Source organism: Leuciscus leuciscus (genome assembly GCF_965113295.1).
Source record: "Leuciscus leuciscus genome assembly, chromosome: 20".
Lineage (NCBI taxonomy): Eukaryota > Metazoa > Chordata > Actinopteri > Cypriniformes > Leuciscidae > Leuciscus > Leuciscus leuciscus.
The window spans coordinates 9,502,835-9,529,695 of record NC_138744.1 but is presented as its reverse complement, the minus strand read 5'-3'; the positions used below and the strand labels follow the sequence as shown (position 1 = coordinate 9,529,695).

General features: G+C 38.4%; 1 protein-coding gene across 2 annotated transcripts; it reads right to left on the bottom strand.

Annotated features, from left to right (window-relative positions):
* Positions 1 to 3,182: 3,182 nt before the first annotated feature.
* stk40 (serine/threonine kinase 40) lies at positions 3,183 to 25,093 on the bottom strand. 2 transcript variants are annotated; one of them, XM_082150533.1, is made up of 12 exons: positions 24,874 to 25,093; positions 23,816 to 23,848; positions 22,043 to 22,169; positions 21,583 to 21,668; positions 20,489 to 20,632; positions 19,087 to 19,311; positions 18,537 to 18,589; positions 12,814 to 12,929; positions 9,485 to 9,629; positions 7,558 to 7,677; positions 7,234 to 7,318; positions 3,183 to 6,692 (listed from the first exon to the last, which is right to left on the bottom strand). In XM_082150533.1, exons 2-12 carry the CDS (start codon positions 23,819 to 23,821, stop codon positions 6,474 to 6,476), a joined length of 1,326 nt encoding a protein of 441 aa, XP_082006659.1. In that variant the 5' UTR covers positions 23,822 to 23,848; positions 24,874 to 25,093; the 3' UTR covers positions 3,183 to 6,473. The 2 variants fall into 2 exon arrangements, with proteins under 2 accessions (XP_082006659.1, XP_082006660.1); XM_082150534.1 differs by lacking the exon at positions 23,816 to 23,848.
* Positions 25,094 to 26,861: the final 1,768 nt, after the last annotated feature.

Sequence of the window (26,861 nt, the reverse complement as noted above, 5' to 3'; positions counted from 1 at the left end):
ACTCTTAAGTTTATAAAGCGTCAAGAATACTTTTTGTGCGCAAAACCCCCCCAAAATAACGACTTTATTCCACTATTCATTTCCTTCTTTAGTGTTTTAGCGCAGCGCGTCTGTGTTGCGCGTCACCACGTAGGCTCACTATTGGCCGGCGCTGGTCATGTGTGACGTACAACACAGAAGCGCTGCGCAGTTATCCAACGTGAAAAAACTCGAGGCCCAGAGAGAAGGAAATGAATAGTGGAATAAAGTCGTTATGTTTGGGGTTTTTTGCGCACAAAAAGTATTCTCGTCGCTTTATAAAACTTAAGATTGAGCCACTGTAGTCACTTGGACTATATTAACGATGTCTTTAATGCATTTTCTGGGCCAGCAAGTTATAACGTCTTTAGAAGCCTATGGAGAAGTGAGCCAGCTCTCAGATTTAATCAAAAATATATCATCTTAATTTGTGTTCCGAAGATGAACGAAGGTCTTACGGGGTTGGAACAACATGAGGGTGAGTAATTACTGACAAGAATTTTCATTTTTGGGTGAACTAACCCTTTAACCATTTTCTTGCGAGTGCCGTCAAGATTACTCTGTTGCTGTGCACTTGCCGCGAGAGCCCGCCCACACGCTGTTCTGATTGGCTGTGGGTTTTGATTGATTTTTACGCATCTCGCAGTCGCGTCGCATCTAGTGTGGACAGACAAATTATTTGCCGCTGGAATCTTATCGCATCGCGTCTGGTTAGGAGGACACGGTGTCAGCATAGGGTGTCAGCCGTGTTTTCATAACTGAATGATTCAGCATTTTGAACGAATCGGTTGAGTCAAAGATTCAATGACCCCTTCACAAACATTCTTGAATGAATCAGTCGTTTGAACGAACGAATTAATGACTCGCTCATTAAGACGGTCGCCTGCCTCCACCTGTTGGTGGTTTAGTGTTATGTTTAAAAGTATCATTCTTTCCAACGTTTCTGTATATTTAAAACAATCTCATTACATTATTTAATGCAATTGTAATTTTTCAGTGTAAATGATTTAATTTGATCAGCCCTACCTAGGGTGCAGCCCATAGTGTCTTATTATTCTAAATAATTGAATATTTAAATAACTCATGCATACCTCCAATGTAAATAAAATATATTTTATCATGGATTTAGTATGCAGCCCTTCAATTGGTTAGCAAAACTTGATGTGGCCCTAAAAAGTTTGCCCACCTCTGGATTAATCGATTTGACAGCACTAATTAATTAATATATGACAAATATTTAATTAAATGTTACCAAATAAATGAATACACATATACATATATATACACATATACACACATACATACTGTATGTACTAGGAAATTATTAAAACCTTCAAATGTAATTAAATAATAATATAACTAAAATAAAATGTTAACCACTGCCAACTGAGCTAGAATGGTTATTATAAGATAGGAAACTTGTATGTCTGCAGTACACAAGATTTTCACAACCCACACCAAAGCATTCACTATAAATGTCTCCAATTTAACCCTTGTTTTGAGTTAGCCAGCACTGTTCTCTGTCTTTAATGTGGGCATTGCTGTGAGGCGTAGCGGTTCACACATTGGATAAAGCTGATTTTGAGTCGTAAAACTAGTACTGAACTCCAGGGTTGCAGTAACATCATTCATCAAACACTTCCATTTTGCTACATTAACTCCAGGCAGCCTGAGCTGTTACAAGGGCCTTATAAAGAAACCGGTCCAACACACATCGTATTCTGAGCATGGTTTCACAGGAAACCAGATCATCAATAAAGGATGTTCTAAACTGTGCTCTGGAGAGCTCACATGTAAACTTCCATGTGTTGTTTTGAGCACACTATGGACAGGCACAGCGAAATGAATACGAACAGCTGAAGAATTTGCTTTGCGAGCAGAGTTTTGTTCAACAGCTCATATGGATGCCTTGTGTGCATTGTGAATGTTTCTTGCTGTTCAAATCGCTCAACAAAACAGGAGGACACATGCGTTGAATATGTCAGGGGAGTGATTGCTATCAAAATATGCTTTCAACAGAAAAGTGGCTTGCAAAGTATTAGGCTATAGTTGGTTTTGCAACTCTTCTGGGAGATGTACTTTGATGTGTTGGACTGATATGGTTTGCTTCAAAATAGTTATGTGTCCAGGTCTTTGACTAATAAGGTTTGGTCCACATTGAAGCTTATTCTGGCACACAAAATTGGCACAGAGGAAAGCAAGGTGAATAGAGACCAGCAACTTAAGAGCTCCAACATCTACACAAACGTTCAGGTGATTAACGAACACACACACACACACACACACACACACACACACACACACACACACACACACTTGAATAAAAGTCTTCTGTAAAAGGGGAAACACAGATGCTTGAACAACTGATTAAAAGAACATTCAAAATAAATACCAAAATACCAATAAATATATATTTTTACCAAGAATCTGTAATAAAAAAAATAAAAAAGATATCTTAAAGGTTAGTCTGGATGACATTAAAACAAACACTTTGGAACTGCTCTCTATCACTTCACCCAAACAAATCAATTTAATTCAGAAAAGATAGTCTGAGAAGACAGTCGTGGATGTAATTTCATAAGTCTACCACAAGAGGACAGAACTGAATCTAAAATGCAAAAAAAAAAAAAAAGTAAAAAAACCTAGATTTTACATTTATTTAAAATGAAAGGTAATTGAGAAGGAATTAAAATGAATAAAAAGTGATTATTTCAAATAAAACAAAGTATAATACTGTTATTACTAAAGATATTATTTTAAATACTGTTTTATATATATATATATATATATATATATATGAGTTCAGATGCAAAAGCCTCTAAATGCCATCTGAAATTTTCTTCTAGAATGACCATTTTTATCAAGCTTGTATATTTAGGTTCAGTAATTTCACTTAAATGATAGTTAATAGGTAATCTTCATTGCCTTTTAAGTGAAGTTATTGAATTTAAATATACGAGCTTGATAAAAATGGTCATTCTAGAAGAAAATTTCAGATGGCATTTAGAGGCTTTTGCATCTGAACACATACATACATATATATATATATATATATATATATATATATATATATATATATATATATAATTTTTTATAAAAAAATGTATACTCGTCTAAAAAATTAATTAAAAAACATATACACTTCAACTACAGAGAGACAAAGATTTTCCATATCAAATTTTATTGCTGACATGCATGTAGAGATTTGATGAAGTACAAAAATATGTCTTTTATACAAATTTGTTTTTCATCTCTGTACAATTACCCAGTTTTTTTTTTTTCTTTGACACCATTCTAACCAAGCAGCTTACAACATCAAACGTTCAGGCAAGTTTCATCATGTTTCGTTTTACATCAGATTTAGATTTTCCAGTTTTAGTAAAAGATGCAAAAAAAGTAACCATTCTAAAGAGAAATCTCCCAATTTATGAAACATCTGCACAAAGTGGCCAAAAGAAAAGAAAAGAAATTCAAAGTCAAACTTAATGTTCAGTATCTTCCCTTGCACTGTCTTTGTGTTTGAGTATTCATCATTTGCAAAACACCCACATTCACTCCATTATCTGCTGCATCTTATGGCACGTCTTGCTAATTAGAATCATGCACTAATTGCATTTAAACTGTATACAGAGCTCAACAAAGTACGCTTCTCATGCTGCAGACAGAATTTGGACATCACAAAACTGTCTATGCAAGATGGGGGGTGGGGGGTGCACTTGCAGTCACTTAGGTAGGGGGCATATTAAACAAAAATTTACTAATTTCTTTCATCTAGGTTTTGGATGCAGACTACACAACCACATCAACAGCAGTCATATTGCAACCGTACAGATTTGCTATGATATAATGGCTTTTGTGAGAACTCTACGCGGACCTAGTATATAGCCTTGAGGCACTCCTTTTGGTGTCTATGGAAAGGACTTTGATTTGCTCACAAATAGCTCCTCTCCATCAAGTCACACATATTATCCACTACAATACTGCTTTTTAACCAAATAAATTCACATTGAGCTGGGAAAAACTAATGCTTTCAAAGGTGGCTTGTGTGGAACATTGGTGTGATTCTTCAAAATAATAATACCCTGTACTGGGTTTTGCACTACTGATGCCCATTCGCCATTACGATGTCGTTCACACTGGCCAGAGTGCGGTATCATCCTTTACCTCGCAAGATAAACTCTACATCGATTCTACATGTCATGCTAATGTGCACATTGACTTAAAATAGAGCTATGCAAAGTCAGTCTCCTAATTAGTGTAGCTTAATATACCGACAGGATTGTTGCAATAATTATTCAAGAATTTTAAAAAAAGAAGGAAAGAGAGTCAATAAAACAAAACCTTCACTGAAGATAGAAGGGGGAAAAACGTGAGAGATCACAGCAATGCTTTCGAGTGATATATGATCTCTACATTTACTATGGCAGATTAATTAAAACAGCAAATAAATTAAAGGAAAACAGAAAGGTAAGCAAGTACTACCAGGCTTTACGTCTTTGAGAGAGGAAAATCAAAGTGGAGATTAAAAAGGACAAGTCAAGCTGCTAGTCATGAGCTCAGAGACCTACAGTCCTGAATGACCTTTTCATCTAACGACATGAGTGGAGCCAGACATAAAGGCATTGCAAACTAAGCCACAGGTCCATGCAAGCCAACCGCCTAGAATACTAAGATATATTCTAGCATCAAAAAGTACATATTCACTGTTCATGGTTGAGAATCTGTCGATAATCTAAGGCTAGATATCCCACAGTTATGCTTTATACAAATGGGGTAGCTTAAATGGGATTGGAAAAAAGTCAAATGAGATTAAGAATCTGTTTCCTTGCAAAAATTCTCACAAAAGAAACAGATTAAGAGGAGTGAGTTTGATGGCATTTCCTTCCTGATGAGCTTGAAATATTGAATAACCATACATGGAAATGAGGGGTAGGTGAGGGAGTCAAATTAAAAGAAAAACAAAAAGAAACAGTCCCCTATGCAATTGGTTTCTTTGTATCACGGTGGCCAAAAACGTTCCCTAGCGGCCAATCCTCGATCCCTGAGCTGCAGCTGAAATCTGTGTGGGGAACGAAAGCACCGGAGATAGAGGACATGGCAGAAGATGCACTTTGATGGCTTGGCATGCTATCAGAGGGTGAGCGCTATAGATGGAGGAAAACAAAAGGAAAGGAGGGCTTAAGGGCTGTGCTTACAGGGCTTATCTTGGCTTAGACTTCCGCATGACTGCCGGCTCAGCCGCCCTGCTTCCTGACAGTTTCATCCCATCACCAGCTGTCCCATACCTCATCTTTTTCCAAGCACAGCCCCGCAAAGAGTCCCTATGTGATATACACACCAATATCCATGGCTGTCCCACCCAGCTCAGCTTTCGAGAGTCCGTTGTAGTGGCATAAAACATGTTTAAAATGTACATTTCTGTTTACAGTTGGGGGAATGCACAGGAAATGGTGGTCTTGATATTTATGCTGCCTTCTGATTGGACGAAAGCAAAAGGGGAGAGTAACGTACCAGTAACGCCGGTTTAGATGCCAAGTTAAGCTTTTGGTTGTATGCATCTAGACACAGATGCTAGCTGCCAACAGAAACCCATTCAAATAGAGGAATGAGAAACATGCGCTGCTATGATTTCAGTAATATGAGGTTATTAGCTTTCTAACTTATACTTAACATCTTCAAATGGCAAAAAAAAATAATAATCTTACTTAAAATGCTACTGTTATTGTAGGAGAGGAGGGGAAAAAGCTTATTTAGATTGAGGAAAAACCAATGACTGGTTTTGACACAGAATAGTTACACAACCACAATGCTAATGCTCTTGAGCCTGTGCTTGTCTCCCCCTCAACATAAGGAGTCCTGCTTTCATAAGAACGGAGAGCATTGTTAAAAACTGACCAAGAAAGGAGGAAATAGAGAGATAGAAAAAATGGTAAGAGGTAGATTTGCAGTCATAGATGCAGATGGGAGCGGAACAGACAAATTGGTTGAAGGGAACAGAACGAAAGGGTTGATCATGTGATCTGAGGCATTTCTGTAGAAAGTGCTGGGGGAGAGGTGGGTGGGGAAGGGTGGTTGTGTGTCATCTGCTACATGATTCTGTTGGGGTATTGCTGAAAGTGTGTGTGTGTGTGTCTGTGTGTCTGTGTGTCTGTGTGTCTGTGTGTCTGTGTGTCTGTGTGTGTGTGTGAGATTTGGGCAAGGATTGGCATGGTGGAGGTGGTGTTGGTGGTCAGAGTATCATTAGACCTTTGTGCCGCCCATAGGCAGAGTCTGTGTCCTGTGTGGATGAATGGAGCATCAGAGCACTGAGCTGTTCCTTGGCCGTTGTTTGTGTCTGCCAGACTCATGCTGCGTACTCACAAACACTCTTTCACACAACGTACATACAAGTGTGCGCCTAGTTCGGAGGCTCGCGCCACTCCCGGTGACCACCGCCCACGGACAGAAAGGCGGTGCTACTTCCGGAGGAAGCGCTGGGCCAGTATTGCGGCATCCAGAGGACTGATGGGCTGTGCATCGTGGCCGAGGCGCCTCACTGGAGGCACGTTACCGAAATGCCTCTTGCTGAGGAAGTTCTTGGTCTCGTGTATAGTGTTCTTCTCTTCTGCCAACAAGAGCTGTTGCCTCATGTAGTTCTCAAATTCGTACTGAGACGACTCCTCTGTCACTTTCGCCTGAGGATATAATAAAAGACAGTTTCAGAGCCAGTAAGAACCTCATCATAGTAATGCTAGTTAAAGAGTAAATTCCTATTATTCTCAATCTCAGCTTAATAAGCAAAGACAACTGCAGACTGGTTGGTTAAAACACTGGCACTTTCAAAACATTGGCAGGTTCGCAGGATTCTCAACATTGGCAGGTTCGCAGGATTCTCAAGCAGAGCAAACCAATCAATGGTGTGAGTTTAAGGTGGGACTTTCAGTTAGCCTGGTTTCAAAATATATTTTTACAATTTCGTTCAGAGCTACAAGAGGCACTACACAATTTAGGCCCTTATTTATAAAACACACGTAAAACAAACATGTACAATCTTAACAAATCAGTTCATATATAAATTGTCCCATTCATTTTCATGATTTCATTTAAAATCAGGGTTTTAAAGCAGTGGTTCTTCTATATAATAATATATTTTATTTCAAATTCCTTGTGTTTCATAAAAAAGGCCCTTCACCCTTAAACTTTCATATAATTGTAATTGCTACGAGTGGTACTGACCTCCTGAAGATGTTCGGGGTGGTTAAGCTGATCGTCTATGTCTGGCACCACTTGTAGAGGGCCACTCAGCGAGGACACAGATTGCCTGTTTAAAAAATAAAAATCTTTCAATGACAAATAGGAATTTTCAGCTGTATAGCCAAGGGAGCTTTAAATGCATCATTGAAAACTGCAATGGATTGCAAAAATTGTGGCGAGACAACATCGCTGACCCAACATGACATCACCCATCACATGAATTCCTAAGAAGTTATGTGAACTCTGACAAGAACTCTTAGCTAAAAATGGAACTATAAAGCTGATCTCATTTTAGATGAGACGCACCAGGATGCGATGATGGCGCTCAGAGACTCGAGCACCTCGGTGGCAGTGAGCCTCTGCTGAGGGTCGAGCACCAGAAGCTTCCTGATCAAACACACCGTACTTTCTGATACCCGCCCATCCCTGCATAAACAAAAGACAAAGACGCATAAGCATTTCCATTAACATTTCACAGACTTCATTGAAAGTAAAAAAAAAAAGCGTGCAATTATTTTCAGGGAAATGCATGGCTAAAAGGTCCTATTACAAAATGTATTACAAAAGGTCCTTACAGCCTACAAAAGCAAAAAAAAAAAAAACACAACAACGACCAACCAAATAAATATAGTAAGCAATAGGATAAAAATAAATTATTTCCATGTTTTTAGCCACAAAATTATGTTTTATTATGTAGCACATACTCTATCTCGCTCCCACTCAAAAGCGCGCCACACAAGTACTGAAAAGTGAAGCCAAAGCGTCTTGATCGCCCCTGCTGGTTGGTCCCAGTATAGGTCATAAACCCCACCTCCCCATGAAGTCTAATGGACGCAATGGACACTAATCAAATTACACTTAAATTTGTTTCCAAAGATGTTTTCTGACATTTTAGGTCGTTTTTATCACGCTGATGTAAGTTTAAGTGTTTTTTTATTTTTTTATTATTTTATATGTTTGGTCTTAGTTATTTGATGCTATAAAAACTGGAATGTGACGTCATGATTGACAGCTGTGATTGAATCAGGTCCCAAATCTGCACAAGATGTCAACGCCATATTAGGACTTTGGCAGCTTCACTTTTCACCAATGGAAGAGAGTGAAGGGGCGTCGTCCATCTTTTTTTTCTTTTTTTTTACAGTCTATGGTATGGACATACACTTGCACAGAAACGTGTTGTCAGCGCTGCACTAACCATTTTATCAGTAAAATCGTTTAGCAACTTAAAAGCTACATGACATTTCTCACTAGCGAGGTAATAATGGCTCTGTTCTTGAAGCAGATAAACTTACAGTTTCGCTATTAGTGATGCTGCTGCCGAACGCTGTTGAGAATCAATCTCTCTCTCATTAGTCTGCTATCAATGGCTCAAGCCTCCGTTATTAGCACTAAATATGCATTATTATGCATATGATTCATTTTTATAAAAGATAAATGAATAAATAACATTAATTATAATCTATTAATTAATCCGTCTAATAACATCTTCAAATATAATAGTTTGTAGATGCTATGCTCTGACAATGTATGGAATATTATATTAAGAGATTATCCAAATTTAAAAACAAAAAACCAATAGGCCTATAACTTTAAAAGCAAGGATTTGTCGGTCACAGCATACTGCTTTAAGTCCATCGCACCATGTGATCAAATGAAATTGTGTAGTTCGCCTTACGTCCATCATTAGTTACTGGACAGACCCATTGATACCATTTTCATATCTGGAGAGGACATGAGCCCGACATGGTTTAAAAAAAAACGCGCATTACACCCGGTTACGGCACATGTTCTCTAGACTCCGTCGCTATAGAAACAAAGACGCTAACATGCAATCACCCGCAAATGAACTTCTCCACTACTTCTTGTGAAATTGATTTCATTATAATTACTATTAGTATTATACACACTGAAAAATCCTTATTTGTTTATTCAACTATGTGTGGGTCTATGTACCACCTCGGGTGTGCATTATTTTTAAAATAATCAACAGCCCATCATCAATTATTCCTTATTTATACTACGGCATATGTCATATGACAATTTTAAGTGCGGAACAGAAGACAATTTTAGTCACAGTTTAATGAAAATCTTGACTCACGATGTGAACAAGTGGGTTTATTTTTATTTTCAAGTGAACTATCCTTTTAAACTAGGGCCAACACAATATTTGCTAATTAACATGTTTAAACACATTCGATTCATATCAAAGCACAGAGATAATGGAGAGACTCACTCAGGGATGGAGTACTCTGCTGCTTTGATCTTGCGGAAGAGCTCTTGAGGTATACTGTCATAGAACGGGAACTGGCCGTAGAGCATGGTGAACAGCACCACACCGAGTGCCCACATATCGCTGGGTTTACCACGGTACGGTCGACCTACATGGGAACACAAAGTGCAATTTCAACAGGCAGCTCTACAACAGATTGCTTATTCAATCAGACTCGAACTTTCTCTTGGCACAGTATCAAATGCTACACAAGTACATAGATAAGTACGTTATAAGTTTTCAGCACCCATTACTCCAGTCTTAAGTGTCACATGACCCTTCTGAAATCATTCCAATATGCTAATTTGGTGCTCAAATGATTTTATTTATTATCAATGTTGAAAACAGTTGTGCTCCTCAATATTTTTGTTTAAAAAAGCGTGATACTTTTTTTTCAGGATTCTTTGGTGAATAGAAAGTTAAAAAGAACAGCATTTATTTGAAATTGAAATAATTTGTAACATTTGTAATCATAACATTGTAAATGTCTTTACTGTCACTTTTAATCAATTTAATGCATCCGTGCTGAAGTATTAATTTAAAAAAAAAAATCTATTTGACCCCAAACTTATGAATGGTGTGTTTAAAAGATGGTGACACTCTTGGTAGCATGTTATATATTCCCCTAAAACCTATTCACACTCACCATTCTGGTTTGTTTACCACCATAAATGGGCAAAAGAATGCCAGAAGAGTACAAATGAGTCATGGGAGCTTGTTTTAAAAGAGGGGTTAATTGGGTAGGTTTCTGTTTGGTAAACAGCTTGATTTGCATGGTATATTTTTCTGTAATGTACACATTCTCTCTTTCTACTTCCACCCTACGCATGAGAAAGCGAAAGAGGGGTGGAGGAGAGAGAGTGAGCGATGGAAAAACAGTGAGAGGAAGAGAGAGAGAGAGAGAGAGATAGGGAGAGCGAGCAGGAAGAGTAGTTCCTCTCTGCATGACTCATTGTGATGACTCACTGAAGCAGCTCTCTCTTTGTTCTGCTGTCATATTCGGCTGATTTACTCCCAGTTTCTTTCTGTCATTTTACTGTGAATGGAGACCACAAACAAGAGCTCGACTGCGCCTCTATTTAACATGCATGCTCGGAATGCACCATCTAACCAGAGCCTACATCCACAGAGGTCTCGGAAAAACCCAGAAAACACATGAAAGACAGTTTTGGAAAGGTTGTGTTGTCGGATATTTTAGCTAGTGCATCAACTAAACGAAAAAGATTTGAAAGCAGGGATTTTTAACCATTTCATACAAATAGCACTCTGCACACAAAGTTTTTAAATTGACATTTCAGTTTTGAATTAATCATACTTGTACTTAAAGAGATGGTTTGGAGTAATTTCAACCTAGGGTCCTTTGCACCATGACCTCGAGCCAAACACTCTATGCTACCGCTAACCCGGAATGTGTGAGAAAACACTTCCTTGTTTTTGGAAAAGCCCGTAAAAGTCCTTTGCAAAACTCACAAGTGTAAAGGGAAAAGCTAGTGAATTTAACACTCCATAGAAATTTATTGATAACTGGATGACATTCGAAATACTTTTTAAGTGTTGATCTGAAAATACAAGCATTTATAAAGCATATACATTTTCGTTGATCTCTTCTGCTGTTCTCTCGCTTCTTGCTCCTTCACTATTTTACCGGTAGTCTCTTCCGGAAATAGATGTCGTGATCTGTGCGGGATTTCGCGCGATCAACCGGTGTTGCTGAAAAAGTTTTTGGGTATATCCACTTTTTTTTTTATCATTTTTTCCAAAGTGTTGACAACTTAGTGTTGTTAACCAATAATTGTTGCAAACTGGTCCTACCAACAAAATATTAGTGCATTCCTGGAACTGGGCGTCGTTAAACTACATCCTTATGCATCGCTTTCTGCCAGGACTTTTACGGGCTTTTCCCAAATCACGGAAGTGACCTCGACGTCCGGGTTAGCGGTAGCATAAGCCATCAGGCAAGTGTTATTTAAATAAACTCCTGATGTACTTACAAACTTTCCAATGCCTCGTTTTATGAGTACAGAACCTATTTGTACTACTGTAGAAGTTTGGTACCATTCCGGGCATTATTAGTGGGGTAATTTATGAGATACAGCCTAGGATCCATTAGCAGCTGGTGTTTGCTAAGGAGGGGGTATTTTTGCTGGGTGGGGGGTGTTTGGCTCGAGGTCATGGTGCAAAGGACCCTAGGTTGAAATTACTCCGAAAAATCCCTTTAATTATCAATGTCATTACACTTTATTTAATTTTTCGCTAAGCTGATGCCATCTTTGAATTAGGCAAAACAAAAAATTGTTATCTCAGGAAGCAACCTTCCTTTTGGAATAGAATCCTGTGATGCCTTGATGCACAGGTTTTTGAAGCTATATGAATTTATTTACATAATTTGTAAACTGTTTCATTGCAAATTTGCTTTGCCATGTAAAAAACAAAAACAAAGAGAGTCATATAATTGCATTTCATTTTAATTGTACTTTATACATTTTAATGTGGGAGGGACAATGAGACATTTAGCTCAATATCAGCTTCTAGTGGCTTGAAAGTAACTTTAATTGTAACCAGAACAATTGTTGGTGATACAATATTTGGCCTGCTGAAGAACCTTGAATATTTTATATTTTAGGAATATAAATATTTAGTAATGTTTTTAATTAAACATAAGCTAAACAATTGACAGCATATGTAGCACACTGACAAAAAAATATTGACTAGCCACATTTAAGTTTGTGAAAATTTTTTAATAAAAAAATGCTGATAGTAATGTACTGAAGTTCCAAGGGGCAAGCGTGCAATTCTCCATAGACATCCACTGTAAGTATTTCTTAACACGTTTTTAGAAACTAAATTTTATATAAAAGGTCCAAATATTTCCTCTTTTGACTACATAATACCTCTTTTGACTACATAAATGTGTGACACACAAGATAAACAGCAAGTCTCATGTATTGAAATTACATCACTTGAGTGAACTTCGGTTCCACAAAGAAAGAGATTGTTTGGAAAGATAAACCTCGTGATACGACCGCAGTTAATTTTATCTGTAACAAGCTTAACAAGCTCAAGGGAAGAGTTTTGGTATCGAGTCGTTGGTGAGCTAACAGGTCACACAACACAAATAATGACTTCAATAAACGTAACTATTGCTCATCCATGCTGACGGTTTGTGACTGCTGTCCTGATTAGGGCCGTGTAGGTGGTTGGATTTATAAGCTTTGATTACAGTGGTGACATGAAGGGTGAGTCATGTGAGTCACACGCATAAACACACACAGAGAGAAAAGCTGGATTCTCACCACTTAGGACATCTGGGCTGATGTAGGCTGGACTGCCTCGCTGGTCCTTTAACAGATCTTCTTCACTCACCAAATGCTTGCCAAGGCAAAAGTTTGTGATGGTGATCCGATGGGTCCTGGAGCACACAAACACAACATGCCGATGACGTCAAAAAAACAACCATGAATTCCCGCATCAAGTCGCACTGTTTATTAAAAAGACAGCTTGTGAAATAAAGGTCATAATTTACCACAAAATCAAAAGGACAAAAAAAAAAGACAAAATGATATGTTATATAAAGAAAATCAGAAATATTAAAGGGACAGTCCACCCAAAATAAATGTATTCTGTCATTTACTCACCCTCAAGTTGTTACAAACCTGTATTACTTTCTGTATTTTTTTTATTTCTTTCTTCTGCTGAACACAAAAGATATTTTGAAGAATATAAGTAGCCAAACAATTGAGGGGCCCCATTGACTTCCATAGTATGGGGCCCATCAGTTTTTTGGTAAGTAAATGATGATGACACAATTTTCGGGTGAACTATCCCTTCCTTTGCAGCATTACATTATTTTCATTACATGACAATCTATCTTGTCTAAAGAAAAGGCATAAATTATCTTTATGAAAATTAAATAAATAAATTAAATTCTTGAATATTGTATTGCAATCTGATTCAGAAATATTTATGTTTTTGTTAGATTCCCCCTCAAAGAGCCACTCCAAATTCTGTATTCAATTCATTTCTACTTTCTGGATTATTGTGGAATGCATACATGTATACACACACAATTTTACACTATATATGCATATCAAAATTAAACACTAACTGTTGTCAGGTGAGTCATGTTTGCATCTGTGCAAACATGCCTTTGATATTTTTGTCTCTGTCATTAAATCTAATCTATGGCAGGGAGCCATTCTGCCTTTCCAGAAAGCAGAACCCAACATGACAGAACACACCGTGACTGCACTTGACAAACAAGTGAGTCACCTGTGGCTTCTCACAAGCTCGGTGATGACTAATCTTTGCACCTCAGAAAGGAAAGAACAGCACTTTTTCAGTGACAGGCATGCAATGAAAACAAGCACACCAACTACAGAGAAATATTTTAAAAATACATTCACATTTACAATGAGCAAAACTAACGCGTCAGCGGACTGAGCTGAACTGGGGGACCTCCAATGTGAGAATTCACACAGTCAAGAGCTGTAATCTCCCTTCATTCAAAACAAAAAAAACATCCACCACAACAGCTACATCTCTCAGCTACATCCTCTTTTCCCATGCTTCCCCAGTTACGCTCTCACTTTCACACCCTGAAAGTGACTGTCACACTTACGCCTAACAGTTACAAACAGGCTCGTTCCAGAAGCTTTGTTTTTCCCAGAAGAATTTCTTACTGGTTTAAGGCTCATTACCATCTTCATTTAAAAAGGAGGGTCATGATTAAATTAGATTAGAAGTGAAAAGAGAGTTGAGATTAGTCACATTGGACTATGTGAAAAAACGCTATCCATTCTACCAGGGCTCCAGACTAACTTTTTTCACCTCCGTCCTGGAACCGTCCTGAAAAACGATTTGAACCGTCCTAAAGTGAATGTCAACCGTCCCAAAATAAACATGTTGTTTCTGTACATTGTTATTATCATCTATAGTTGTTAGTTACATAATAAAAACACCATTAAAATGTTTATGATATATATTATTATATTTATTTAGCTCCATTCAAAGTAGTTATCTGTAAACAGGTAAAAAACAGATTTAATAAAAAATAACAGGAGTTAAATGCTATATGTATTCATGCAGAAAAAAAAAATGCTTCTTTTTTTTTTTTTTTACATATACGAAAAATAAGATACAAATACATACAGCTCAAAACGTTTTTGAGTTGGTTGGATTAAAAAATAACAAATAAATACTGGTGACAACATATCTTAAAAATATCATCATTCTTTATTCTTTCAAGCAGCAGACATATTTATTTGTATGAATTAAATATAATGAATCACTATTAAAGCTATTAACGAGCAGTGAATGCTTTTCTCTTTTTCTTTTGTTGCTTGATCAATATTAAGGACACAGACCGCATTAGGTTTTACTGTCACTTTAAGACATCGGATCATGTCCAATGACATGCGGATCCAATTGCACTGATGCATATCCGATACACTCAAAACTGTTTAAGACATAACCAACATAGTTTACGTGAATACTCTCCAAAACGGACATTTAGACATATTTGTGTGTATTTGTCCATTCAGACACGAAAGAGAGCTCAATTCAGTACTCGCGCGGTGTATAGGTGTCTCTGTGCATGGCTGCACGCTTCGGGTCGGGTGTGTGCGCACAGAAAACCGTACCGAATAGAGCTCTTTTTTTGCTTCGTCACTTTCATTCAGATCTATATGTCTGCTCTACTCATTCTCCCAGATGTTAAAATTTTTTAACGTTTTATGAGACATGCAGCGCATATCAACCCCTTTGCCGCTGGGTAGATCAGCACGTCACAGTACAAATGTGCGCATCTACCACAAACGCAGGACATCAGTTCTGACTGGATCGCTTCCCAAATCGTCACTATCTAACATTTTTGTCTAGTTTTTATTCGTCATGGTTTTTGTCATTCAAAACTAGTTTTATTTAGTTATCGTCTCGTTTTCGTCTGTGAAAATAAGCCATGTGATAGATGTACCGCGAAACAAGTCTCCGGGTGAGTAGCCGGCCAGTGATAGTAACTATAGTAACAGCATGAGAAGACGCGCTCAGTTGTAGTCAGCGCTTGGTCGGTTAAATTTGGCATTTTCTAAGTAAGTTACCCTAATAGGCTAGTAATAAATGAACACACATACAAAAATGTCTTTCGTCCTGTAGGCGTCCTGGAGAATATTTCTGTTGGTCCTAAACACATTTTCTATCGTCCCCAGGACGATATGACGCCGTTAGTCTCGAGCCCTGCATTCTACACAGCATCTGTACCAGTTATAATCTGTTTAAGTTTTCAATTTCAGCTTAGTTTTAATCGTGTATAAATAGTCAATTTAACAAAATGAATCAAATGCAACAATATTTTTATGCATTAACTGGATCCACTAAGATCCAGATATCTCACACTCATCGACAATTTGCTAAAGTTTGTGCGTTTCAAGGCATTTGAATACATAATATATTCAAAAGTTTTGTGTTGAATGGAGATGACTGTCGTTTTTTCACGGCAATTTCACATGATGGCAATATTTTCAAATGACATGCTTCTAAACGTCACAAACTGGTTGTCTTACATGACGTTCTTTACATGCAGCATCTAATTCCTGCTAGCTTTAATCTTCGTAATAGTTTTACTCTAAATGGAAGCTTTTATCTGACTTCATCATGACTGTTTGAGCTTTGGTTTTCCAACGAAAAAAAGTCAGCAAGTGTTTCTCCTCAGGACATTCTCATTGCTCACTCTCCTCTTCCTGCTCAAGAGAAGAGACCAGAAGCCTCCCAGTCTCTCAGTGCTGCTAAAATTAGCCACTGTTGATGGGAAAAGTTAAATGGTTTAAACGCAAGAGGAAGTCTCAATGTTGAAATCCGGTCAGAACTGCCTCTGCTGGGTGAGGTTAATGTGGGATTTTGATGCAATTGTTTAGTATTGGAGTTCCTTTGCTTGGGCAATCTGTGCTGTACGAGGAACAAAGCTAATAGTGAAAGCAAATGTGCAGATCAGGCAATTTGTTCACTTTTATAGAGCCTTAATGTTGACAGCCATATGGTGCTCCCTAAAGAGCGGAGTGTGTAAGCTGTGAAGTAGGGAAAGGAGGTATGAAATGATGGCACCAACGCTTGTGAATTGTGAGAGAAGCTTCTGCACTACATGGCAGTTACTGACAAAATGCTGATGATAAAGCCTTCACAGTTTGATTCTGCAGCATGCAGAAAGCTCCACAGATATTACATGTCAGAACCACATTCAGCAGTCATTTTCGAAGGCCCAAGTATCATGTCATGGACCACTTATGACTAATACCGAGTACTTTCCATTCCACCCAAATCCAACAGTCTGCCGGCTGGGCAGGGTCACACAGACAGTCGGATCAGAAGGGTATTTGGAGAGTGAAAAAGCGAGAGGGGGGGGGAGAGAGAGAGAGGTCTGCCAGCGTTACATGAGTGTGACTCAGCTCTGAGCTATGAATCCTTTGGCAGAGGGCTGTATTATCTCCAGCTGGGACACAGTGTTCTGCTCTCTTGCTGAACTGAAGCAGACAGACCAGACTGCTCGGTTTCATCACCATAGGGTCCCAGTGACAAGTGTGCATACGTGTGGATGTTTTCTTTTGCTGTTCATCAATGCAATACCAGTCTTTTTAATTGACTCCCATGGAACAAGCGTAAAATGCTTGACTCAACAATGGCACATGCAAGAAATTAAGATGAAAAAAAAGAGAGAAAAAAAACAAATGCACTGCCACACCAGGCAAAAACAAATGCACTGAAACTCACGTGTTACTCAATGTTCATATTTCATAACTCGACAATTGCATCTGGGTAAGTTTTCCCAAGCAATATTAATTTGGGGTTGATTTGTTTTTTAATGTTCATAAAAAAAATAAAAATAATTATGCACACCAAGGATGCATTTATTTGATCAAAAACACAGTAAAAACAGTAACATTTTGATATATTATTACAATTTAAAATACATTGTAAAATGTATTCCTGTATGGCAAAGCTGAATTTAAGCAGCCATTACGCCAGTCTTCAGTGTATTTGAAGAAACAGTGATCCTATTTTTTTCACAATGTAAAAGTCTTTACTGTCAAGTTTGATCAATTTAATGCATTCTTGCTTATTTCTTTAAAAAAAAAATTATTAAAAAAAAAACCTCTGACCCAAACGTTTGAAAGGTAGTGTAAGTAAGAAGCATTTTTAGATAATAAAACAGTAGGCTTTGTTTTTCTGTGGGCTTGAAGGGGTTAATGGCAAAAAATGCTGCATAATGCATACCATATATTCAACCAGCCAGAACGCAAGTACAGTTGCCTGTAAAGAGACAAGGAAGAGAGAGAGGATGATGAAAGAAACTAGACCCACTCCTCTCTCTACACATGCCACTGAGCTTATATGGTGTGACGGGTTTCGTAATTAGACAAGCTGGGCACTTATGTGACCGAACTACAATATGTGAGAACTCAGTGTCGAACAACACATGCTGGCAAATGTGACAGGCAGAACTGAGGATTTTCAATTAGTCAGTAACTCTCTCGTTCCTCAGGACAGTTGAAATGGCAGAGACAACAGAGCTGTTTTTAGAAGCATTCCCATTCCACACACGGCAGAAACGCATGCAACACGGCACATATGGTGTTTGGAGAGGGTCTTTATGGATGAGGGATTGGGAATTCCACTAGACCTATCTGATTCACAATGCTTGCCGACATCAGATGCCTTCAAGCTAGCATGTGTGGTTTTACCACCCCCCTCCCTTCCCTGGCTCTATCACCCTCTCCTTTTTTCCAGGGAATGAACCAGGGGCACGTTCCATGCCTGTTCGTTTTAACTGGGATAGTTTCCCGCTGCTCCCTCCCCTCCCTCTTCAGCCTGTGGGGATGAATCACACTCGCACTAAGAGCTCAAGAGGAGAGGGGTCAATGAGGCCAGACGGTGCTCCATGAAACCCCAACAGAGAGCCGAGCCGAGCGCACTGAAAACTCCACTAGCACAGCGTCAGCAGGTAAAAGGAAGAGGAAAGACGTCTTACCTTTTATTGAGCACCATGTTTCCAAGCTTCAAGTCTCTATGCACGATGTTCTTCTACAATGGCAAGAACAGTGAACGGTTACAATATATACCAGACGATATGGGCTACAAGCTGGACAGCATGCAACCTGAAAATCACCGTTATTTTATATTACAAATAAATGCCATGCATCATTCACCACATTACTTTAGGTGAATTACACATTAAAATCAACAAACAAAAAAGTCATGTGCAATCATTTTACTTCTGCAATATGACAAACTTCCCAAAAAACTAACTAATTCAGTGAGGAAAAAAAAAATGGCAGGACATTTTATCCATCAGAAACCATAGTACAAAAATAAATAAATACAAATAAAGTGAATACAATGTGACTGGCATTGCAATCAAGTTTTTACTAACTAATACTGAAACTAAAAATAATTTTTGCTAATCGAAAAAACTGATATAGAAAATAAATATTAGATAAAAAAAAACTTAAACGAAAATGATATATGCGTCCGGTTTTGATTTGGTCTTGGCTTTAAATCAGCTCACCATGGCAGCTCACCTTATGTAACGCCTCCACCACTCTCACCACATCATAGAAGATAACGATGGCCTCGCGCTCGCTCAAACGCTTCTCTTTGATGACATAATGCTGCAGGTTGATGAGGTCGGCCGTCTTGTCGCTGAAGTCGTGGGCACAGAGGCAGTCGAGCACCAGACAGATTCGTCTCTTCATCTTCCGCACTTTGTTGGCCTCCATGTCCTCGACAATCTCATAGGATCGGTCCTGAGACAGAAAAGTGAAAGAGAATGCATTATAAAAGTTTTGCGCAGACAATAATTGCAGCGACAGCATAAAAGACTTTGCCTCGGCCGACCCAGCAGTGCATTAAACAGTGTCTAAAAAGAAAACTGATACATAACCGCACCATTAAGCTTTTGAATGGCGTGGAGAAGAAAATACTGTGTTTCACGTACAAGATGACGCTAATGGACTGGTGGTACAAAAAGGAAAGCAGCGATTCTCCTGTATGACTCGACATGTGCAACAGCTTGAATGATAAAAGCCCTCCTTCGGTCACCTGAGACCGGGGTCAAATGAGGGCCACAAATCGATCGGCAGTGTGGTTTGTGTTTGCAATGACTGCGCCTCCGAACACAAGAGGCGATCCATAATTAACTGGCCCACTCTAGAGACAAGCTATAATAAACCAATCAATACTGCAAGCTTCAATGAATGGCCATGACAGCACAGTACGGCTTGTTCTGCAGCCGATTTTCACCAGGGAAGAAAGGAGAGGTCTATGATATAGTTAAAAAGACGACGCAAGAGAGGGAGGGGAAAAAGCATTTCAAAGAGAAAGTAAGTGGTGAGTCACTGCTAGCACTTTGTGATGAAAATGAAAACAACTGAAGGAACAAATTAAGCTGAGAGACTGAGGACATTCACAAGGGGAGGGAATCTTTAGGAGTCTCAAATCGATTCAATTTTGATTTAAAGAGTCACAGACAGATTCCAAAACAAGTTGATGCATTTCAAATTTCAAAAGACAAATCTTTGGTGAGTTAAGGCAGGTTGTGTACTCTCATCCAACAATAGAAAAAAAAAAATGGTTCAGCTCTGAAAAAAATGAAATGCACCATTATAGCAAAATATAATAAATTTTGAGATCAATCAGCACATTTTCTGTGGATGATCAATTTTCAATTGTGTTATACATTTCGTCCTGTGTAAATGCATGATGGTAAATTGTTTTGTTTTTTCATAATGATTTATAATTAATAAATACTATTTGTGAGGCTCAAAGCAAAACCATTTGAGAAAGAATCATGATGCAATGAATCACTTTTTCCCCATTTCTGATGGCCAAACAATTCCAGCAGCTGCACAAATAATGCATGTTGACAGTCATTAAAAAACTGTAATGACACATTCTACACGAGCTACTCCTAATTGGGCTTACCTGGAAGAGGCCGTGATGGTGAACCACTCCTTCTTGGTTGGAGAGCAGTGACAGTAAAGAATACTCTGTATGCAGGAGCATTTTGCCTTGCCTTTCTTCCTGTGTCTCTCCCGCCGTGTCCCCACGTTCTTCCAGGGTCAGAATCTACAACAAAGGTCAAAGGTAAGAAGACACCACGCCACTAGATCCTGTTCTAAACCTTCCTGGGGGTCTCTTATCTTCAATGTGATGGAATACTAAGCTATCAACGATCTTGAGGCAATACAGAGGGTCCATTAAAGGCTTTATCTTCAGAGAAGACAGAGATAAGTCCTTCACATGTCCTTCAACACATCTGCACAACGATCTGAGAGACACTAGACTCATGGGCATGGAAGAGTAGGGTCAAAAGGTTGACAATCACCTTTCAGTCAAGCCCCTCCAGTAACAGGCTGGTTCATAAACAAAAAGGTTTAATGGTCATCTCTGAACCAGAGTCGGTCATCAATTGGACAGGATTGTAGAGATTTGTTGAGGCAGGTCAAAGGTTCATGCAAACAGTTAGACACACAGGGGCTTTTGTGTTCAGAAGCAGTCTCACTTCCCTGGTCAGAACACGTTTGAATCACATGGGAGGGTTTTTGTGAGGTGATACAGAATGAGACTGTCAAAAAAAGCTATTTTTGCTGATCTGATCTCCAATAAAGAAAGTGATTTTTGAAGATTTCCCCCCCCCCAATTAATCAAGATCTTCAGAAAGATGTCTGATGGATCATTCACTGAATGAACTAACTGAATCTAGAGCAGCAACTGAATAAACAATTACATTTCACTTATACATACACACTACCGTTCAAAAGTTTAGGATCAGATAAAAAAATTAAAAAGGTAATACAGTGATAAAAAGGGGCAGCAAAAACTTTAAATAAAATACAAGTAAATGCTGTTTCAACTTTCTATTCATCAAAATGTCCTGAAAAGTTTATTTCAACAAAAATATTAAGCAACCGTTTTCAACACTGAGAATAGAAATCACCATATTAGAACGATTTGTGAAGGATCACCTGACCACTTGATGTTAATACCATGTAAACGAGGCCTAAAAGAGTACTCACTTTTAGCTGGTAGAAATCATCCGTCCCATCTTTTCTGGCTAAACACTGCACTATACTCTGCACGGGAGAGTTTCCCAGCCGTGGGCCTGTCGAGATGGGGAGGGATAGAGAAAAGGAGTGTGAAAAGATGCAAAAGGTAGTGTCAGTGCAGAGCACAGCAATCCCCCTTGAAGCCAATCATAAACACTCTCATTACAGTGCCCTGCACCACGTCACACTGCTATATCCAACTGTGACGGGAGCATTTCAAAGGCAAGACTGTAGTGTGATAGCGACATATAGGGAAAGACCTGCGGATTCAGAAGTGAAGCAGTCAATCCAAAACATTCCTGCAATTCTTTTCAAACACAGGCTTCAGAATGGAGTCTATACCTCCTCCTTCTCTTGCTTGAATAGAAACACAAAAAGATAGGGCTGGGCTAGTGTTGAAGATTCACTTGCATTACCCTGGGTGGCTTACCTAAAACAAAGGGACCGGCTCTCTTAGCATTGTTGCCCGATATCCCAGGACAAAGGAGCTTGCTGGGTCTGCCAGATGACTCTCCGGCCCCTCGTTCCGAAGCACGGCGTTTGGACATTCTGCAGATCTGAAAAGGCCAAAAACATTGAGTCGGTGTGTCAATACTCAATTGATAAAAACAACCTGACATGAAAATGTGGCTTCTTGACTAAAAACAAAACTCAAGCACACCCAAACAATGTAACCCTAGGACACTCATTCATTGCATTCTTGCCTTGAGGGTCAATAGCCAACCCAATGAGGTCTTTCAGTACACTGCCAAAAAAAGTGTGCGTTATAAAGAGGGCAAATAACAGGTGGGGGAAGGAAATCTAGCAAAAGCCATGCCCTCCCTGACACCTCAAAACAGTGAGACGCCATTAACAGCTCTGCCCCTGTATGAATGGCAACCCATCAGATCCACATGCATTTGCATGAGCAAAGATTAGCAGCAGGTGTGAACTGTTTATGTGACTTCCATAATAGACAATAGAAGCCCATTTACAAATGGTGCCGCAGACCACAACCTGCTCGAGAAAGGCAAACGTTGAGCACTGATGGAGCTCAAATTAACTAAAATAAAGAGGAACTCTATGTTTTTCCCCCTTTCACTATTTGTAATCCTTCCGTTCCTTAATCTGCATGGGTTTATCTGAAAATCTCTGTGGCGTAATCTGCATAATACAAGATTTTCATACTGAACGGTCTGTAACAGGGAACATTTCGAAAGCAAAAATGTTCAGAGATCACATGACGAAGTGCAATAATTATGGACAAATATTTACGATAAAGAGTTATTTATTTCAGAGGACGCCTGCTTGTTTTGTTGGATAAAGGGTTCTTGTATAATCTTATGACTGTTTCTGTGGTCCTAAAGAAAGTCAAGTGGTGCTATGGACGGATATAGTGTGATTCACACAAGCCCTGGGGTTTGCACTGGTAGCAATTTGTCAGGAATATGAAATGCTACTGTTTGACACCAATGGTAGCATGACACACGCAGCCTCCAGACATCATATCACGATGCGAACAGGGGGTGGGGGAGCGCATTTAGCATCGCGGGCAGTTCTGCACCCCTTGGGCTCTTCAAAATCAATCTCAACTCTGTTTAAATTAAGGGACAATACAGAGACTGGACATGAAATCCCAGTAATAAAATATCAATCGATATGCTCTAATAGTGAATACATGCAAAGCAGAGCTAAAAAGGCACCCACATTTTGAATTCAGAGCTACAACAGACAGTTGTGATTCACATTTACGCTATAAGCTTAGTTGAATTGTAATTTTGAATGAAATAGACATTCAAATGTAATTCTGCAACAGAGCACACAGCTTGTCTCGAGGACGTAGGAGGGGGTACAGTTGGCTGTTATCACAGATCATTTTACACGTTTACAGCTTTTTGTCTTTCTGGACCCAGACTGTTGACAATGTGACAGACGGGGGCGAGAGACGTGATTGCTTTCTCATCGACTCTTTTGACATGCATTATTGGAGAGCCGACATCTTAAAAACACCAAGACTGAAAATTTGACCTGCAACCTGAAAGGAAAATAATTAATCTACGGGTTGGTATTAAACCATCTGTAATCATTTTAGGTCATGCCAAACATGAATGTGGTTGAAATTCACTCACTGACACTAAGATGCACATATGCATTCAAAGACACAATATTGAATCCTTTTCAGAGCTAGTAAATACAATTCTCAGGAAGGATGTCAATTACTCACCCTCATGTTGTTTCAAATCCGGATGACGTTCTTCTGTGGAACAAAAAAAGGAGACACTAGACAATCTCAGTCAACATTCACTTTATTTGAATGGAAAAAAACATAATGAAAATGAATGGTGACCAAGGTTGTCAGTGCCTAATATTCAGCTTAACATCTCCTTTTGTGTTCCACTGAAGAAATAAAAAAAATCATACATGTTTGGAACAACATGACAGCGAGTAAAAGATGACCGAATCTTTTTTTTTATTTTAGGTGAACTGTCCCTTTAACAACAACATGCTGATGATGAAACCATGCTATATGAAAGATTACTCATACTGCTTTGCATTCATCGAAAATGAATGGATGGCGTGTGGTCATCTTATGGCATTATGCACACATCACAGTCATTAGAGAAGTGAAATATCATCCCTGCATGATTTAAACGCTCTGATCCACAGTGTAGCAGAACATCTTAATATTTTATAAGATCTAAATATACTAGCTGTCACTGCATGCAAACTTTAGAACCTGGCACCGGCTGACAGCTTGATGCAACCCGTATCAGATGCGCGTTTTGCACACGTTTTGTTTGATATTTGGATGTCTAAGATTTGTGGTGTCTAAAAACAAGTGACTAATGTTTCCATTTATAGTTAAACAACAGCAGAGGGAATAGAGACAGGAGCACTGCAGTGTGATCACAACAAAGTACACGGCGTACACTTACGAACGCTGTCAAACAGCTACAAGAAAATTAATAACAATAACCACTATTATAAATGACTTAATGAGTGTGTATAAGAAAACAAAAGCTCGTGCACTTATTTAAAATAACGAGCCTATTTGACTCCCCTTAGCATTTGCGAGCGAAACTTGCTTATTTTGTATTTGTGTTCTTGCTTGTAAAACGTTAGTCAATATCTCAACATATTTAACCGGACGACAATTGAAACGTTGCAAAAGCGTGCATTTCAAGACGAAATTAAATACCACAAAGCCAGTGAGTTCACCGTGTCCCTTTAACATACTGTGAAAATCTCCTCAACCGACCGACGGGCCATTTAACAACTTACCAAAACCGCCGAGGGAATCCTCTGTCGTAGACTAATTCTCACTCATTTCTGGCCGACTAAATGTTCAGCAGGGACGCACCGACATTTACACTCCACCACAAAGCGGTTTGTTTCACGCGAACTGGAGAAATGTCACGATTACCGACAGAGGTTTTGAGGGAAAAGCCTTCTTAGGACAACTGATCACATCTTTCCATAGCAGCACCACCTGACAACGGAAATGACGCACATGCTGTGAGTGACGGAGCAGCGCAGCCAATAGAAAATGTCCTTTGGAGTTCCCGCCCCCTTACGTGCGTTGTTGAGATTGGCATTCTTCGCTTGGTGTGGAATGATAAACGTACACACTATTTAATTGAGCAGTAGAGTACTACTGCATTACTCGAGTAAATTTTTTGATAAATGTGCATTTATTTGGAATAAAATAATTATTTGATGTATTACGATGTAAATCAGTCCATCTCCAGAACTCACTCAGACACTTATGAAGCAGTTCTAACGAAATAGACCCATTTATTATTGAGTATACTGGAACAAAGCAAGTTACAAAACGGACAAAGTTTATGTATGTAAGAAATTATTTTAGATTAATATTAACATGCTCAGAGGCCTATTCATGTTTAAATATGTACTGCAGACAGGTGGTTTAAAAGGTTAGGAGTCATAATATAATGCCATTCTTTTGCAAAAAAATAAAGAAAATCAATCAAATAAATGTTGCATTTGTGTAAAGAACATTCTAGTGATTTTCTTTGTTTAATATAAAAGTGGAAATGTTGTCACTTTAAGAAACTGCTAAAGCCGTGGGACGTATCTCAGACATCAGTGCCAGGTGAAATAAACATTTCACCCAAGACTAAAGGGTAAATTAATAGATAAATAATGCATTACCTCTGTTCACATGAGCACAGCAAACCTCCGGGGGGTTCTTGCATGCACAAGACCCTCGAGATCGTATCCAATTTTAGATCCCCCAAAACTAAACAACTGCACCCACAACATTAAGTTTCAATTTAGTGGGTTGGTGCAGCGCTGCATGTCAAACAGAGAGTGTTTTTAAAGGGCAGTAACTGATTTAAGGCTGTGCTGTCTTCCTGTCTTGACTCAGCATGGCCTTTGCCTTAAACCACATGAAACACTTTTATAAGCCTGTGGCTAAACATTGGCCAACCCACGGTGTGTGGAGTGGAAACTGTGAATCATACTTTACTAGTGTCCATGCCTGATAAAGAAAAAGTGGTATTGAAAAAGATTGCAAGGACAATTTCACAAGGACTTGAACCTAATATCTGGACTTAGGGTGATTACCTCTAGTTCTTTACTTTCCTTCAAATAACCATATCTTATCATACTGGAATAACAATACATTTACAATTTTAAGAATATAGTTATTTGTGTCATTATTAAAATATTACTCTGCAAAATAACACATTCTGAAGCAAATTATAAGTGTGCTTTAAATATATATTTATTTTATTTTATATATATTATATTATATATATTATATATCTAAGACTTATTTGTCTTATTTTATTTATATTCGTTTGACCAGAATGCACTCAATAAATATGAAAGCAATTCTTAAAAAAAAAAAATTCAATACAGATTTATTTTATTTGCTTTATTACTTTATTATTTTGCAAATATATGGAATGATTTAAAGGGATAGTTCACCCCAAAATGAATTTTTTTTTTCATCATTTACTCACCCTCAAGGTGTTTCAAACCTATATGAGATTCTTTCTTCTGCTGAACCCAAAAGAAGATATTGCAAAGAATGTTTGTAACCAGACAGTTGATGGTAGCCATTAGTAAAAATAGTAAAATAAACTCAATACAGGTTTGGAACAACTTGAAGGTGAGTAAGCGATGACAACATTTTTGGGTGAACTAGCCCTTTAAATGAATAAATGTTTATTTTATTTTTTTATTTTATAATAATGTCCAGGAAGATGCAATGTCCCACAAATGCAGCAGTGCAGAGTCAC